At 42.2% G+C, this 18,922-nt stretch overlaps 1 protein-coding gene across 7 annotated transcripts in view; it reads left to right on the top strand.

The window, feature by feature from the left end:
* Positions 1-1,617: 1,617 nt before the first annotated feature.
* Positions 1,618-18,922, top strand: part of LOC139338505 (receptor-type tyrosine-protein phosphatase mu-like) — a 149,986-nt gene continuing 132,681 nt past the window's right edge. For all 7 annotated transcript variants that reach the window (XM_070973567.1, XM_070973564.1, XM_070973566.1 and 4 more), the window contains exon 1: positions 1,618-1,952. In XM_070973567.1, the coding sequence (XP_070829668.1) occupies positions 1,880-1,952 (73 nt within the window). In that variant the 5' untranslated portion in view covers positions 1,618-1,879. The remainder of the gene's footprint in view (positions 1,953-18,922) is intronic.

The raw sequence follows: 18,922 nt of genomic DNA, 5'->3' as shown, positions 1-18,922 counted from the left end.
TCATTAGCTGCTTCTCCATCCCTCTGTTTGATACTGCTGTGAGAATACCCTGCCGCTGTTTGCACTCGCCGTCTCAGATAAGACTAATTTTGAACAAATATTTGCATATATTAAAGTAAGCCATCATTATTGATTCATCGAAGCCGGAAAAAAAAAAAAGAAGAAAGAAACGCGTGTGATGATGTGGTCTGTTTTGCCAGGTCAAGTGAGGAGGTCCTCTTGAATGCCAGCCTTTAATAGGATCAATGCGTGAATTTGATCAGAAAGGACAAACAAGGTGAACTCCGATTAAGAATCCAGCTGGCAAAGATTTTAACGAAATATTAAGTCAATAAATTAAGGTGTCAAGTTGAGCATGAAAAAGGCTTATAAAGCAAATTTAGTGTTGTGATTAATAAAATCACCTCTAGCAGAGGGCAGATTTGGCTAAAAAAACTTACCAGTGGTGATCAATGAAATATGAAATTATTCATTACAGTCTGGTTGAGTAAACAATTTCCCCACAAGGTCCACGTAGTGGCTGTCCATGGATTTTCCTCATATCACACGATCTTCATCAGCAGATGCAGCTTGCTGAGAAATGATCAAATTGTAGATGTTCGTTTTCATTTTTGTGAGCGCTTTAAAAACTTCTCGTCCAAATCTGAAGTTTAAAGTTTTGTTTTTTGACCTTGAAAAGAGGACTGAAGATTGAAGAACAATCTCACCAAGAGGTCCATTTAGCAGCTATTGAGGGGCTTTCGCTCATATCTAGCGGTCTTCATCAATAGATTGAGATTAAAGATTTTATAGTTTATTTATGTTTTACTTTCAAATTTATGATCACTCATATTGGTCATTGAATGATAACCAGCTGCAGCTATAAAACTGGATTAAACTTAATGGATTTCCACATCTGTGATTGGTGCTGTCAGTACTTTTTACACAGCTAATCCCAAAAAAGTCTACCTGATTTTCTGATATCAGAGTTTAATAAGAGTTCAATCATAAGACATCTAACACCTCTCGAGTCTAACTGACCTACAGAGGATGAAATACTGTTCATTTATTTGTATTAAATTACTTTTTATAATTCATATTTGCTCATGCATCCCATATATTGTATGAAATGTGACATATTTCCTTATTTGGTGTAAAAGCGATGCTTCATTGTTATTTTGGGACCTTTGGCAAATGTTCGAGCTCAGTTTGTGGCACAGGGAAAGATTATCGTGTCACTTTTCCATGTATTGGGTTTGAATAAGGTCATAAGAAAAGAAAAAATGTATTTAAAGGAAATAAATTTTGCAGAATATTAGATAAAACCAATGTCAACAAAATACAAGATTAAAGAGCAAAATGTGTCCTCACGAGATCATTCACAATGTCACTGACTATTAATTGAATCAGTTAATTTGATTGTGACCTTAAATGAATGATGGCTGACTGGAGCGGCAGGTTAACTGCACCACTTCACCTCCACTCACTCTATTGTTCACACCTGGTCCGAACAAACGTCAACAGTCACGTAGGGCGGCAGGAGGAGGGGACACCTCCGCACACAGGCGGGACTCACGCACGCCCTCTACCGGCCAGACTCTGCGCGCACAGCCGCCGCTCTCCCGGAGCTGCCGGACCACTCAATCCACGCGTAATTCAGGAATCAGGACTCACTCACACATTCCTCCTCCAAGTGTGGAGCAAGCCGGCAAGGAGCAGCCGTGTCGGCGACAGTGTCCTCATACAGCCCGACAGCACGCCAAGGGACGGAGGGCAGGGCGAAGACACTCAGAGATTTAACAGTCCTAAAAGTATAGATAGGATTCAAGTTGCAATCCAGACACAAGAGTTGCCAGTTAACCCCGCGGCTGGGGGTTAACGCTGCGACGGCGCTGTCGACATGGATAAAGTTATCAATTGCTTGTTTGCTGCCATAACCCTGCTGTTGTCCGTCCGAGGGGAAGTTTTTAAAGGTAAGGAGGATTACCTGGAGATGTTTGCACGGACAGAACAAATGCGCAGTCCTGTGTGATGCCACAGCCGGGAGACGAAGTGCAGCGGAAAGGCACTTAAACTCAGTTTGCCCACTGTTTTGTCTGATAGTTTAGTCGCAATTTTAAGGCTGTATGTGTATGCTGTATGTGGCTGTAATTCGTGCATATGCGGCAGCGCGAAACTCGTGTAAGTTGTGGAGTGTTGGCATTCTGTGGGAAAATGATTTTACAACATTCATCTGTTTCTACAAGAACCAGAATGTCCCAGTTTGGGCGCGAGCACTCATCACTCGGTTGTCCTCACCTTTTGTGCCGCTGTGCGCGACGAGCAGGTGCGCTGCGGCCGCCGGAGCGACTCCGCCGCGTCCAGCGCCACCATTTACGCGAGTTTAAGCAGTTCATTGTTTGTGTCTAACTTTATCTTGATAAGTTGCTGTCTAATGTGATTAACCTCAAGGGATTCACGCAGCAAAGTGCCACTGCATGCGCGCCGTGGGTTGAATACGGCGAGGCGATAAGCCACACGAGACCTACTGTCATTATTTCACCCTGAACTCCATGTGAACTTCATTTATAGCGTCCCAGTGACCCTCTAGACAGAGGATGCGGTCACTCAAACGAGCCTAAAATGCTTAGTGTTAGTTATGTTTGGTTCCTTTCACCCCAGGTGTTTTTCATCTTAAATGCAAAGACAGTTCAACTTCTATCCATAATATCAAATTCCACATGTCATACACCTCTGCTGTAGATTATATATGATATTTTTGATGTGTTTGTTTTCCTTTTTTCATTATGTGAAGCGCCCCACACAAACAGAATGGGTAGTTCAGAAACCCCCCTTTGTATGTTTGTGGAGCTCTCTGTGCAGAAATCTGTTTTGATTCAGTTAACTGGTGAAAAGTGAACCAACCTGTCATTTCTCCCTCAGTTTGCCTTCATGCCCTCAGCTTTCAGATGTGCATCTGAATGCCTCTGCAAAGTGTTGTGCTTTGCCCTGTCTCTTTGGAGTCTCCCTTCACATTGAATGGATTTGTTGTTTCGCTGACTGATTGTTGATGCAAACTTCCTCCATGCAGATACCAACACAGCACTCCTGCTCACATTAATGATATTCATGGGCAACTTCATTTGCAGTAAGTCCATTGAAAGCTTTGTGAAGAGAAAAACTTCAGGGATTAGTAGCAGATAGTGATTTGAGCTATTAGAATTGCTGAAATAATAGTGCAGACTTCCACCGTGTAAATGGCCGTAGATTGCCTAAAGGGACTTAACATTCAGAGTCTCATTTAGCCCGTAAAGAGGTCATTTCTGCTGTCTCCACACTGGGATTATCTATGTGGAAAAAAGGCACATTAGCCTATATTCATGCCAATCAATGCACAGACAATGACTGTCCAGTCTGAAGGCGAGCCATACTGCCAATACAATCAGAGCTGCCTTTAAAAACTTCATAAAAACGTGGAATAATCTGGCGCCACATCTGACTGTGTTTGATTTTGCATCCTGCTCTGGCTCCGAGGAAGCGATGTGTGAGGTGAAGTTGTAGTGGGGTGTGTGGCTTCAGTTACAGCTGAATGCTTTGGGATTCAACCAGACGGCTGATGCATTTTCCACAGAGCCTGTTGGGGGCAGCATGGTACACATATAATATGATACCCAGATGATGAAGTCAAGCTGCTCAGTGTGGATACCACGAGTCAGACACATAGATCAGGATTCAGATGCACTTTGGAAAGTATTTGTGTGTGTGTTGTGGCCAGACTTCAGTTTGATCCCAGCTCTGATTTGATAAAAACAACTTAGCTGCTAACTAAGTTATATATATATTTTTTTCTTTTATTCACGTGTCCCCTCTTTCTTTAAAGTGCTCTTCTTACAGGGCAGAACTGTCATATTTAGAGGTAAAGTTTTATTATGAATAAATAGTTTTAAGCATGAACGCCAGGGTTCAATTTTAGTGAGCGAGAACTCTCTTATCCTGAAGCTCAAAGTATTCCCAGTCCATTTTTGTGTGAGGTTCATCAGTCTTGCCCGTTGGCAACTTCAGGACTGGGAGATTTATTGAAGTGGGCTCCACTGCAGGGCTCCCAGCGGTGCCGAAACCATCGATAAATGTGCTCCTAATTGCATGAGTGTGTGTGTAAATATGTAAACCAGGAGGAAATCAATTGGATGTGTGTTCCTCTCTCTGGCTAGGTGACGGATTAGCCACACACGGATGGAGAGGTAGAGGCTAAATATGAGCCCGTGCATGCGGCTGGAGACATTCGTTATGGAGAGTATGTGATAACAGCTCATGTGATAATTAGATCACTGAGGTAACCAGAGTCTCCTTCAGTGCACACTATCAGAGCTGTGTGACTGTGCAGCCTCAATTCGATCACAGACCACAGTCCTTTGCAAGTCTTTTAATTTAAGCTTAAAAAAGGAAAGGGCTCCATAATCAGGATCACACAGTATCAGTTTCATCTCCCTCCTTTGTGAACTTGTTTATGCACGTGGATGTCTGCTCTCAGTGGCATGGGAGAGATGAACTGCTCTTTTTGTCTTGTTTTTTCCCTCCTCCCTGTTGCATTCACAATGCCCACTGGATGCTCTAGCTTCAGAGAGAAAGCAAACAAAAAAAAACAACACTATAAATCACTTGTTGTGTATGGCCGGCGCTTCTGTTTTCTACATTATGAGGACAGCCATTTTTTTCTAGAAGGCCTGCCCTTTGATATCTATACTCTGTCTTTTGACCGAGCACATTAAATTCCAGGGAGCTGTGCGCTTTGTTATGTTTACCACCTTTTCCAGCAGCCATAAAACCTGCCTCGTTTTCTGATAGGGGTGAGCCGTGCGTTGAGAATAATGCCCGTGCTCGGAGAGTGGAGCTGTAGTTTGTCATTGCAGAGTGACTGCTGCTGATAGTGTCCTGGTTGACCGATCCTGATTGCCATCCAAGCTGTGACTAAGGAGTAAAACAACACATTGGCTGCTCGGGAAGATAAACAGCACTTCATTTGAAGTCTGGCAATAATTTAGATAGTTTTTCACTCATGAAATGTTTCTTTTTTTCCCCCCTTTTTTTCTTCTTCTCCCAGCTGACTCAGATTTAATAGAGACTTTTCCGAAAGGTGTCCTGAAGGGTGGCAGTTTCCTTTGTGTGAGCCAGTGGAGAATGAAATTAAATATGCATGTGATTTTTTTTTTTTTTTTTTTTTGATGGCTTCAACCAATGTTAGAGGAGAAAAAAAAAAGCTCTATGGTGATTGATGATAGTACAAAGCAGAAAGTGAGGTGTCTACATTCTTCTGTAACTTTGCTTTTCAGACACTTATATTATGATGATAATGAAGGCGGTGCAAAGACATGGATTTACTGAAGCTGTTCAAACACTGCGGGTACATGTGTGGCTTCCTTGAAAGGGGTCTGCTGAGTTTGTCAGCAGGGCTGTCTTAAGACTGATCACGGCAGGTAGACACGGGGAGGGTGACACTTTAAAAACTAAACTTTAAGAATTTACAGTATTAAGTGGTGCTGTATAAACTTGGAGAGTTTGTTTGAAGTGTCTAGACTGACAGGACTTTTATCTATTTTTCACTAGTAGAGAGGTCTAATCTAATGCACAGTAACTCTACAGTATGTGTGACATATAAAAACACTGCCCACTGTCTTATAGGATTTCAGTACCCTATTCTACATGGTATCAGGTCTGTCAGTATCAGTGCATCTAAGCTTTACACCCAATAACAAATAACACTGCAATACCTAAAGGAAAATGACACCCTAAACAGAGTGCAGCGTGCACTCATGAAGCGTGCATGCCTACTCGTGCTCGGTTAAGGTTTATTTTGATTGTTATGTAAACACTGTTCCTATGGTTAGTTTGCACACTGTACATTAGTCAACTGTAACTGACCACACGATCAAAAGTTTGGCTTTATGAATACTTACGTCGTGTTGAGAATATCAGGCGGCAGTCAACCAAACATCAGACTCGTGGCTGAAAAATTAAACCAGTGCAGAAGTTTTAACAAACCTGCAGTTCCTCAAATGGCCACTTGAGGCTGGCTCCAAAAGCAGTCAATCCCCATAGACCCCCATATTAAGATGGCAACTTTACAGCAGGAATAACCATGTCGACGGTCTGGTATAAAAACAGTTTTGGTCTCTGTAGCGAATTTCCCCGTTCATGGCAAATGTGCAGGGGGTGAACTTATATACAACTCACTCATTTAAATTATGTTACGTTTTTAAGGTTTCAGCAACCAAGCTTAATTGGTCCCGCCTCAGCTCCACCCACACTCCACCTCTTCGCCCATTTTTGGATTAGCCGGGAGTTTGACGGAGTCAGGCGCTGCCAAGATGGCGACAGCTGAGCTTCTCAATGGCTCTTCAGAAAGCTACGGGTGACGTCACAGAGACTGTTAATGTTTTATACGGTCTGTGATAGTAGCAGTCCAGTCGGAGGTCAGGCTCTCCTAACAAGCTGTGACATCGCAGCTAAGCTTTCATTTCCTGCAGGAACTGTGGATGCAGCACAAGCTGGCCAAGTTTAGCAGGCTGCCTTTGTCATGTGTCTGTACAAATGCATCACAAATAAAGGAACCGTCAGACGAGTGCTTTTCATAGTTACCAGTTAACATTAGCTAGCTGTAGACTGCCGAAAAAAACAATTCACAGTGCTGCTCAGTGCGTGCAACAGCATCTTCTAAAGTGGAATATTTTCTTGCATGTTGCATGAGTTGACTTTGTGAATTAATCAACACATCTTAAACTTCAGTATCAACTCTCTTGCATGATGCTTTAGTGATGACTATCTTCAAGTGCTTCTAAAAAACTATGTAGGAATTTCAACCGATTGCGCAAACTGCGAATACTCTGGTGTCAGTCCCTCAAAATCAAAGATCAGGAACATTTTTTCCGGAGATCAGCCATCATTTAAGAGGAAGATACCTAATATTTTATTATCCTCATGAGACTTATTATATCAGAATAACAAAACACGTTGCAGTCTGAGTAAAGGGCACACAGCTTGACATGTTATTCAGCTTTGTTTCATTGGGAAAAGTCAGCATCTGTTCTCCGGAAGTTGCCACGAGGCATTCTTGGAAATGTCGAGAATCAGTAGCTGAACTAGTAGAAAAGGAAGGTTGAGGAATAGTTGACACATGAAAAGAAGTAAACAACCCTTCATCACAAAATAACTCATGAGACACCCTTAAGATCACAGATTGATGATGCACAGGAGTGCACGAGTAACCAAGGGCGGACTTTTCCTCAATTTAGGCAGCAGGTAGCACAGCTGGCACAGAGGTTGAAGTGGGAAAAAAATCTGTCCTGTTCAAACTTTTGTTACTGACACAGTTTGTTGCACTTTAAATGGGACATTAGCCTGTTTGTCAGGTGTCTCAACACATTAATTCATGAAAGTTTTGTTTCCTTTAAGGATCAAAATCAAGGATGTTCTCATTTTCTTCATATTATTACAGTTTTTCAATGTCAGTTATGTAAAAATAAACTTAAAAAAAAAAACAATAGTGGTAGTATAGGGTGGCTTAAGAAGGAAATGAAAAGGTGGTCTGTTCGCACAGTGGCACAGTTGTTGTTGTGCAGTCTCTGTACAACAACATCGGATTTAAAGTGACTTAAGTCCCGACTCGCAGCTTTAACATGGAGGTGTTTAAATCTTCATCAGATGAAGAGGCCACAAATGGAAGTCTAATTTAAGGACACAGAAGGAAAATTGATATGTTAACATGATCTTAAATAAAACTGTATTTAATGCTTCAAATACAAAGCCAATGCAAAGGTGCTGTTGAAGATTTGTCATTTTAGATTCCAGCTAACATCTCCCTCGAACTTACAAACATTAACAAGCATCTTGTCCTGCACCTTTGCTTGTTGGACGAGCCACCAAACAAACACTCACTGGGGAAAATTTACATAATAAGCTGGCTGGTCACCTGCAGCACTTTAACAGCGTGAAAATTACCTGCAAATATCACTTCACCCTGGTCAGACGCTGGTGTGGTCCTCGCTCCTTAATACCACTGCTAACAGCACATCTGCCCATGACTTGTAGCTACGGTGCAAGTTTGTTTACTTCAATGTTTACTGCCAGTCAATCGCAGACAGGCCTCCTCCAGACGGCTGTGACGAAAGGGAGCATTTCTGATATTTCCCCGCAGATCTTTCTTCCTTTCACTGATATACTACTATTAACAATATGTTTAAAAAACACATTGACGTGATTTCAGACTGCAAAAAGGGGATCACTAAATATGAACTCAGTAAGACTTTAATATAACTCTTCTCCTTGCTCTGCCTCAGGGCGCCTGAGGAAAGTTTTTTTTTTCTATCATTTTTAATATTTTGGTGTTGAATCCTCTCCAAGCAATGACCCCCAGACATCAGCTGACTCTCCTCTCACCTCCAGTCTGGTCCTCAGCGAGTGAGGCACATGATAATTTGGGCTGAGTCAGATGACTGACCTGGCTGGTCAATAACATTCCACAGCTGACCATAAAAAGCTCTTTGGGAGCTTTCACTGTATGTTTAGGATCGCTGTTGTGCTGCACTGTCCTCAGATTGAGGGACTTTGTATGAAACTGCTGTGACTCCCGCACTGGAATTAAAGCCCAATTCAAGGCTCAAAGCTTAAATTAAAGCTGAGAGCACTTTGAAATGAATCAATGGCTGTAAGGTCAAAGTGCTGGAGTACAAAGCCAACACAACAACAAATATGTGACAATCCAAGCGCTCACAGACTGCACTCCAAGTGTGGAAATTGGCTAAGTGTTGGCCTATCACAGGCACTTTCAAGCAGAAGAAAGTGAGTAAAATCTTCGAACGCCAAGTCTCCCAACATGATCATCATCTTCATATCCCTGGAGTGCCACTCCACATTCAGTCATTAGCTGTTGATTTGCAAGTGATTTTATTTACATTCTTGAGAGGCCGTAATAGTTTGAAGTTCATTCTCGTGGCGGCTGATGTGGCTATGTTATCTGGGAGCTGTGCAGCGGAATGATAATTGGCCTTGAGATGTGGCTGTGTGAAGGATGCTGGACAAACAGAGCTGCTCTAATTATACACAGCTCCTTCTTCAAATGAAGAGGATAAAAGCTAATGAATCGCACACAGGCCGGCACAGGGGCTGCCTAATGAAGAGAGAGTGAGAGACAGGGATGCGAGTGTTTGTAAGAAGCGAGAGAAAGTGTTTGTGTGTCTAAGGCATGCTCGAACAATTCTGTGATCTCATCACCATGTCTAAAAAAAAAAAAAACCTCGGTAGAAAAACAACTTACTATGCAGCGGATCATGTTTACAGAAGTCTGCGTTCGTTGTAGGTGGCTCAGAGAGTCCAGGCACTCGGGAAGATTTCACTAATTAATGCTCCAAGGGTCTCAATTGTTATTAATGGTGATGAGAAGGAGGAGGGGAATGGGGAGGAGTGGGAGAAGCAGTTTAAATCAGGACATTACAGTGTGTCGACTCATTTGATTTGTAGGCCTCCCGTTTGCATGCCAGGGTGGATGTCAGCTCACCGCTAGTCAAAAATGAAAAAAATGAATCTTGAGAATTAAATCTGTATCAGTGACCAACGACTGGCAGCTGCAGCGATGGTTTTACACTCAGATTGAATTGACCCCGACCCCGGCGCTCTCCTCTCTTATCTTGAAAACCTGCTGTTCAATCATTATGTGGACTGAAATTGATTCTGATAGAGCACACTTTGATATTTGGCTCAGGTGAGCATAAAGGCTCGACCTGAAGCCGGAGGCTTCATTTCAAGTCTGTCAAACAAACCTCCCTCCGCAGCTTTGACGCAGGAGTCACATAGTCGAGATGGTGCAAAGTTTCTTCTGTAATTTCATGAATAACTCAAGTTGCCTCCTCCACGGGACAAGAGCACTTGCTAACTTGGAGGAGACTCTGTTTCGTGCCAAAAAGCTGTCCTCGTAGGCTTGATGCTCTTCACGCGACTGGTGGTAGTGTAGGTGGAGGAGGGGGCCGCTGCTGCTGTTTCACCTTGTCTCCTGTTATTTATTAGGCTTCTGTCAAGGCTCAGGCAGAAGGCAGGTGTACATCCCTCCCCCTCCTCTCCCCATCCAGGCCTTATGAGTATAACCAGGGGCAAAATTCTCCATTACTGTCAGTCTGAATCTGTTGCCGTCACATTAGTGCGCGTCATGCAGTCATTAATGCATTAGGCCTTGTTTGAGTGCCAGCTATTTGCATTGGCTTTTACACTGTCTATTTGCCCTTGTGCTAAAAGCTGCCTTGGCTGAACCTATTGACCATTTAACTGTTCAATAATGAAGCGATCCCCGAGGATGAATTAGCCCTCAGTGTTCTTGTTGAATAACGGTTATTAGGATGTGAAAAAACTTTCATATACGTTTTCATGGCCTTTTGAGAGGACATGTTACAACTTTTATTTACCCACTGTATGTTTTACTGCATCCGTGTCCCTCTAGCATATGATCTCACCACTAACAGTCGAGTGCACTATTATCCACCCTTATCCTCCACTTCTTCCTCCCAAAGCAGAATGTACCTGATTATACTCCTATCGGTCACACTCTGGTGCCTATTTGGAGGCTGTTATCTGTTTGTGGTGGAGACTCCTCAGGGAAGCATACGGCCGATAAGAGACTGTTGTTCTGTAAACAGCCCTCTGACCTCCTCAGGCTGGGTTTGGCTCCTTTTCAAATGGGTCTCTTTTGTATTGGCCCGAAGCTCGAACCTCCGCGTGACCAATTCCCCGGGGGGAGGTTTAATGCCATTACTGTACGCTCCACACCTCGCAGGGTGGTCACTCCGGAGCTGTTGGAGCCTGGGGGGGGGGTCTCCATGCTTCGAGAAGCACAGGGAAACATGTTTGAGAAAAGATGTCTCTTGCTGAACATTCTGAAAGTGAGGTTGATAATTTGACAGACCCCTTTATGCCCCTAAACTGGATGTAGCTTGCGGGAATGGAATTATGCAGTGGCGTTTTCCTTCAGTGCCAATCACCATTTTTGTTTTTAACCATGTGGCAAAGCTCTTATCGTGATATAAATTCTCACTTGTGCTTGTCCCTCTGACAGTCTGTTAACTCACTGAAATCTGACATGAGACAAGTGCCTTAATAGCTCTTCTGGGGACAAGTTGGCTAGCTGAGGGACAGTCCACTATTAAGGACGATCAGTCAGCTCCACCGATGTCAGCTCAGTTTTTAACATGTTCCTTGTTTAATTTACCAGCGTGCCTGAGCAGACGATGCATTGAAAATCAGTAGCCATGGGCTGTGCTGCAGCAAGCTGCTGTACTAAATCACTTTTGGTGTTAAACACTGCTTCATCGACACGGCTATTGAGACACACAGCTGCGGGGCCTGTGTTAAAGACAGAGCAAACACAAAACAATAACTAGAAAAGATGATGCGTGGCTTGAAGCTTGACTCCCACCCTGTAATCAGAGTTTGCCACGCTAAAGAAATTACAGGGCACAGGAGTCATTAGAAGTGTGGGTGCTGCTCAGCATTGCAAACGGAAACAAAGTTGAAAATACATGTTTTTGGAATCATGCACATCTGAATAAACAAACCGGTGAAAATCTGACAAGTTGATTGTAATGATAGTACGCTGCCGGCCAGGAGGATAAATTCAGTTGGATGCGATGTCTCGAGAAGTATTGGTATCAGGGCAAAAGGAGTAATTAATGTGGAAAGCCTCTCGCATCAGTCGGTTATTATCAGTCCCACTGCCTCAGCTTCACATGTCATGATGAATAGCACTCTGCTTAAACAAGGTAGAACATAATTAACGTGTTTGTTATATTTCTTAGAAACAATTACAGTGAAACAGTCTTATTTTGTTGGATTTGTACTTTTAAAGCAGGCTTATCCAGTTGTCTTTCTGCGCTCTGTAGCCTCAAGAGCTACAACTAAAAGGCTCTGAACACTCATGTGAATATTTTTTTGTAATGTGAATATCATTACCCACTGCTGAAGCTAAAATGCAAACACATCTTTCCCCTGTCCTACAAAGTCTTTGAGCAAGTCCCAAGGCTAACTGAGGATTTCCCTGTTGCCATTCCCACATCTCTAAATGGGGCATTATTCCTAATAAGATCCCAGCTGAAGGTAAGCAGTAGAGACGTTTATAAAAAGAGACAAGAGACAAGAAAAAAAATCCGAACAAGTGGATTCACACCAAAACCTTGTTTTTTCACCGCATTGTTAAACCAGATCTAAATATGTCTTCATCTTATTATATTCTGCTTCTCATGTTGCTGGCTGCTGTGCTCCTTCCTACAAATTCTCTATATGGTTAAAATTAATTGCATTTATTAGCTCTCAGTTAGCGTAATGCTAGCTGAAACACATTAAAAGAAAAAGAACAAAGGTGAAAAAAACAAAGGAGCCTATAACTACTAAACCTAGACATTTCATTTTCTGCTTAATTTTCTATTGCTTGTCATGACATTGATGACTGTACTCCTAAATTTAATCCGCCATTTTTGTCCTACAAATTGTGTAACTGCTTAGAATTGTTATGTATTCAGGAAGGAAAGTGTGCTAGCTGCTGGTTAGCGTGTTGCTAGCTGACAGTTATCAAAAGAGACAGAAAGCAAGACAAACAAGAGCCTTTCACTATTAACTTCAAATCTAAATATTTCTTTGTCTGCCTTATTTTCTGTAGCTTGTCATGACATTGATTACTGTACTTCTAATTTTAATTTGCCATTCCTAAAAATTGTGTAAGTGTTTAGGATTGCAATGCAAGGAGAGCATTTTAGCTTTTGGTTAGCGTGTTGCTAGCTAACAGTCATCAAAAGAAACAAAGCAAGACAGCACCACTAACTTTAAATATTTCTTTGTCTACTTTATTTTCTATTGCTTATCATGGTTTTGGCCAGTGTATCTTTATCTTTAGTTTGCCATTTCTTTCTGCAAATCATGTAAAAAATAATGCTGCAAGGAATTTAACAATTAGCATGTGTTCCCTTTGACAGCAGGCACTGTTTTCTTAGTATGTATAACACTCTGCATTGTAAAAATTTCAATGCCAGATCTTATATTCAACACACTCGTGTCCATCTCAGCCTCATGACTTCACTAAAACATTTATTAATTCAATAATTTAATGTCTACAGTCATGAATGGCACCATACTGACAGTGTTTTTCTTATTAATTAGCCTTGTAATACATTAGTGGCATTAATGGACAGAATGTCGCTGCAGATGATTTCTTTTAGGCAAGCGGTAGAGAAAACTCAACTGAACTATGAACATGAGCAGAATTAAGTATTGAAATTGTTGGATTTTGACACATCACCCATGCCTCCCTTGGACAGAGCAGTGTGGCTCATTTGTGGAGCAGCCCTGCCTTATTTAGTGGCCGGGAAGTTGCAGTAGCATCAAACATTGCAGATCAAGCTTGCAGTAGCCTGGTGAGGCAGAGGCACACAGGCTGGTCTCAGAGGATGAATAATTCACTCCCCTGAGCCCAGACGTCTTGCCGTGAGACTAATATTCAACAGCACCTGTGTGTCTGAAAATCTACCCCCTTCAACCCACCAGGTTCCTTTCCCTGGGGAAAACCTCACCCTGGCATCAGCTCAGCTGTGCTTTCTCCGAACTGTCAGAATAGCACTGCCGTGGCTGGAATGACAGAAATGTACAGAGGAAGCCCATTTCAGTGTACACTAAGCTGCTGTGTGACTGGACTCAGAAATACTGAGAAAAGTTTGAACATAATTAAGGCTGGGTATCGAACCTCAATACTTTTTTGGCACACACAGAAAAGTGTTTGCTGCACCGAGCTTTGAAAACCAGGTGCCGAGGTGACATCGAGTTTCAGGTCAAATTCATTACCTTGTTACTTATTCTTTGATCATATCCTCCCTGATTTAAATCAACATTTCGCCAGATGAGAAAAGTCTCACAGCGATGTTCATTTAGCTGTTTGTGTGCATTTGATCATATCATATGGTCTTCATCTGCAGAGTTTGCTCAGTTGTCATTGAATTGTAGATGTTGAAATTTCCATTTTTTTTTACGAGGACTTCTCATCCATGCTAACATTGTTTACTCAACTGCCGTCTCCAAGGTCAAAAGAAGCTTGTGCACATCATTTTGATACTGGTACCAAAACTTATAAGATATCGTTTGGCACTAGTATAGGAGATTTTCAAGTGATGCCTGTAAACGTAGTGCAAACACTGCTGCTGATAAACTCCTGGAGTTTTCAGATAGCTTGTTTCTGGTGTATGCTTGTTTGGTGTCATATTTTATGTCGTTGTTTTATGCGTAACAATGCCATCGCTGCCACGACTTTGGTTTGAGATCAACACTCTAAATATTCCTCCAGTTTTCCCCCTCTTCCTTTCATTCTGCATTTCATCATTCAGCCTTCCTTTCTATAATTATCTGAACAAAAGACGCTCAGGCGTTGACAGATCTACTGTGTCCAAGCATGTGTGTGTGTAGGCGTTTGTGCACATAAACACATGGGCTGTGTTTATAGTGTGTGCGTCTCTGACAGTGGACACTTTCCACAAGTGTGCACTTGGAAGTGTGTCGTCGTGCACGGCCAGCGTTGGTATCTTGTGTCTGTGAGCTGTGTATGTGCTGTGTTTCCCTGCGCGTCCCTGTGTGTCAGGTAGCGGACCCATCTCAAGCTTATTATCAGGATGTGACAGAAGGCGGCAGGCAGCAGCGCTGATGCCGTAATGAAACCTGGGCCCTGGCTAATTGGTGACACCATGGCGTGAGGGAATGAGAGAGGCAGCAACCAGACTGGCAGGACGAAAGGAGAGGACAGCGGGTCCGGCCCTCACACCAGTGAATTAAGCCCGTCATGTTCATTTGTAGAACACACAGAAGGAGAGAACACCTACACTCTTCTTATCAAAATCCTGCAAATGCAAAGCTCCCTGCTGGCGGACCAAAGATAGCCCCAGAAACCAGTTTTCTACCGAGCAGAGTTTTCCTCTTCAATCTCGTCCTTTTCATTCTACCTTGTCAAGTTTTTCTCTTCTGCTCTCACTTTCAGAGAGCTAGGTTTGGCTGGAATGAACCTTGGCTCCTTTTATTCTTCGGCTTTTATAACAGATCAACATGCGTTAAAGTAACATAACCAAGTGAGTTGTTCTCGTAACAAAAGCTCATAGACCTTAAAGTGAGACCATTTTTCAAAGAAAAAACTCCCTCATTCCTTCTATTATCAACAAAAAATTAAACTCTAAATATGCATTCAAGGGTTTCACCACTTGACTCTGTTTTAGTGGTAAAATGGATGTTATTTAAAGTCCAGATGAAATTTTGAGAGTATCTGCCTTTCATATCGTGACATATTTCTGAGTGAAACATGACAGGCAGCCGGGACATAACTTCGACAGGAATTTGATTTGAACGTTAAAAAATGTCATAGGAAACATGGAGAATTACAATTTTAAAGTTAAATTCCAGCCTCCATTCCATCGTAGAGGACTACTCGCCTGCATACCTGTGCTACTGTTACAATATGTTTTAGCATTTATGATTAGCATTAACTTTAGCACTAATAATTGCGACTTGTGCCACTTTATAAAAAACACACTTTCTCACTAGCCATGCAGGAAGTGTTGGTTTTGATTAATGGGATGGATGGATGTCAAGGCCAATCCATAGATTTTGCTGTCAACAGTTGGGACTGTTTTGTTAATTTCAAAGATATCTCAAACCCAAATATCAAATCTGCACACTTAGACACCACAATGGGTAAGGAAGTGAGTTAACAATATGTTGTTGTTATTGTAGCTTCGGTTAAGCAACACTTTAAACTCGGACCACATGGCAGTGCCAGAGGTCGTCTGTAGTTCTTCCTGCCTTGCCCTGAGCTGGCTGTCCGACGCTTCAGCCTCACAGTAAACCAGTTTGGCTTCCTTATGTCCACCAGAGCTTCAGGGCTCTTTCCGGGGTGTCAGAGCTGACCTTTCTATGTCGGTAGGAGGAGTAACATACACTTGGCCTCTATCTGTCATGCCCCCGGCAGTGATTAAGCCTCAGAAATGACCACTCCACGGGGGCCTACTCCAGTGTTATGTTTGAGTAATAGCTAATGAGGTACAGTTTGAGTTGTATTGCTCAGCCGGTCTCATACTGATACTGATGGCCGCTGCTCGCCCCATTTATTTCCAGCACCAATCATTATCTGTCATTGAAATTTAGAATTATATAAGCCATTTAAAAGTTCATTATGAAAAATAACTGTCTCTAACATATAGCCAGTATTCCATTAAGTTAAAGAACTGTGTGAAGAAGCGAGTGTGTTGCAGCTTAAGAAAGATTAATCCTGAGACTAAAAGGTGTTCAAATCCCTGTCTATCCTCTATCTTCGCTGGTTCACATCTGAGGCTAAGCTTGTTTGTCCCATAAGATCAGGATGAAAGATCTGGGTGGTTTGACAGCGTTGTTTTAGAGCCCAACATGAAATGACCTGATCAAATATCCTCTGTGCTCATGGGCCGACAAACACCACAACAAATCAGATTTCCTTCCACTTCGCTTCTCTCCTTCTGACTCAAGTGACAGATCTAGCCCAAGTCTGTGATCTGGCTCTCGTCAACTACATGGGGAGATCAAAGAAGGCGAAAACATTTACATAAAAGATTATGTATGAGTTGTAATTAGTGCCTGCCTCGGCACTGACAACAGAAAAATATGTGATTTTTGGCTCGAAGATGAAACGAAGATGGGGCCCGACTTACAATAACCAGGTCTGAGCTTTAGTGTCACACTTTTAATTGAAGAAATCCCCAAAGATTGTCCACCTTTTTTCCAGGAGCACCTGACTCAAAAAGAGGTAGATTAGGATTAGTCTTATTAATTTTTGTTAATGCATTAATGCACATTCATTTTCTCCAAGATAATTATGTGTTTTACTTTGACGACTCCTAATTTCCTATGCCCGAGTGTACTGCTGCAACCCCAGCAGTGCAAATTTCTTAAACACGCTGCCGCCCCCCCCACCCCCCCCAAATCCATCCTGTAAAAATTAGGTTATTTCATCCTCCAAAGTCTATTCAAAATCCTGTGTAGTTGTCATATTGCATCAAGGTACTACAGTATGATTTAGAGTGAGTGATGCAAGATTATTGCTGTGGGCAAAAATGGATTTTTGCTCCACTCTGGTACAGTGGGTTACCATATTTATTGCATGTGGAGAATTTTTCTGAAGACGTGTCAATTGGCAGAGCTGTAAGAGAAATCTTTTTAATGTGTCAGTGCTACAGCATGTCATTAGAGGCAATTTCCCTGCAACAAAGAGGGTCAGCGGAGGGGGTCACGCTGTTTTGTGTGCTCATTGGACTATTATCTGGAATTGTGGAAGAAGACAATTTTTGAAATTTCATTCTAATTGTTATAAGTAGCTTGTTGAGGTGGAAGTTCATCTAGCACACTTGTAAAAGGGTACTATTTTCAGAAATGAAATAGGACGCCCTCGGATGTGCACGCCTTATCTCATACTAATACACTAGCACACATGCTGGAGCAGTGACAGTGGCGAGGCATAGAGGCTTATCCTCCTGTGGGAGGAGTTGACATTTACTCTGAAAATTCACCTTTGGTTTCTGCCTCTGGATTTATGATATCACTCTTATCTAGATTCCATCACAATTTTTCATTACTGTTGTACTCTAGCAGTGACTGTCTGTCATGGCTTGTAAAATTTGCCCTCAGAGAATAAAGATTGAGCTGTCTGAATAGTTTGGTCTTGCATCACTGATGTTTCTTAAAATGTGCGCAATATGTAATCATCATGAAGATATGCATTGACATTTTCGATGTGTGCATTAGGCCTGCATCAAGGCCTCTTGCGATGATGTTGGACTGGATGCCAGACAATCCGCTGGCTGCAGTGGTTGAACGTTCAAACCCTGCGCTTAATTAATGTTTCGCCTGAGTTGCTCCAATTCTGTCAATCCCTAATTCCAGGAGGAATATTATCCTTTGCCCGTTAATAAGTTTTTTAAACATCTTTTCAATTTACTTGGGAATATGTTGAGATTTGCTTAAATGTTTAATATATCTACACTATTAGATCTCATAGGAGAAAGTCAACAGCAGCTGTCTTACAGGCATGATTTTCCAGGAAAAATGTCTTAGCTGTGAAATGTCGTCCTTCCTCATTTGTGTTCTTGACTCAAAAATACTTAGAGAACTGTTGTGGACACACGTTGTGTCTCGTTACAACTAGTTTGATAACAGCCTGACAGCACATTTGTTGCAAGTCAGAGGCCAATCACCTGACCCCGAGCTGTGGCTTGTCTAATTTCTTGAAATGAATATCATGTAGAATGTCTCCCACTTTGGGTCCGGAGACAGGCTCAATTCCACCCCAGTGGACATGCATGATGTTAATGCCCCTTAATATGTGGCAGCACACACTCTGATACTCAGCATAATGAGGAAAACACTTGAAATACAGTAATTTCTCCAAACTTGCATGCTCTCTAAGACAGATCACAAGGGATTTTTGGTGCCAACAAAACAATGACAAATTGACCAGAGGTCTCCTAAATGATACCAGGCATGACAAACAGGCAGCAGAAATCCTATATTTTTTCTACTTGCTGCGTACTGCTTTCACTGAGGGGGGGGTTGTACAGTAATACAGCTTTTCAACTCAATCAGCAATTTTTGGAGACTGCTACTCTGTCAGCAGGCGTTGTTTTCACTCCTAAAACCAACTTTGGTTAATAAGATAGTGAAATTGGTTTGCAATTTTGAGAATCTGCCACTTTGTACAAACGATGCTTGTAAAATGTGACACACTAAGAAGTGTGCCGCTTACTCTTATATGGCCTTAGCTGCTCAGTAGCATTGATTTTGTGATTTCAGGTCAAGTTAATTGATTTTTACATTAAAAAAACTCTTATTGTGAAGCTCCTTCTCCTGTCTGTGAAGTCAACAGGGCAGAGAAAACCAG

Source organism: Chaetodon trifascialis, chromosome 11 (genome assembly GCF_039877785.1).
Source record: "Chaetodon trifascialis isolate fChaTrf1 chromosome 11, fChaTrf1.hap1, whole genome shotgun sequence".
NCBI lineage: Eukaryota > Metazoa > Chordata > Actinopteri > Chaetodontiformes > Chaetodontidae > Chaetodon > Chaetodon trifascialis.
The sequence above is the reverse complement of the archived record's forward strand: the minus strand, read 5'-3'. Positions and strand labels throughout refer to the sequence as shown.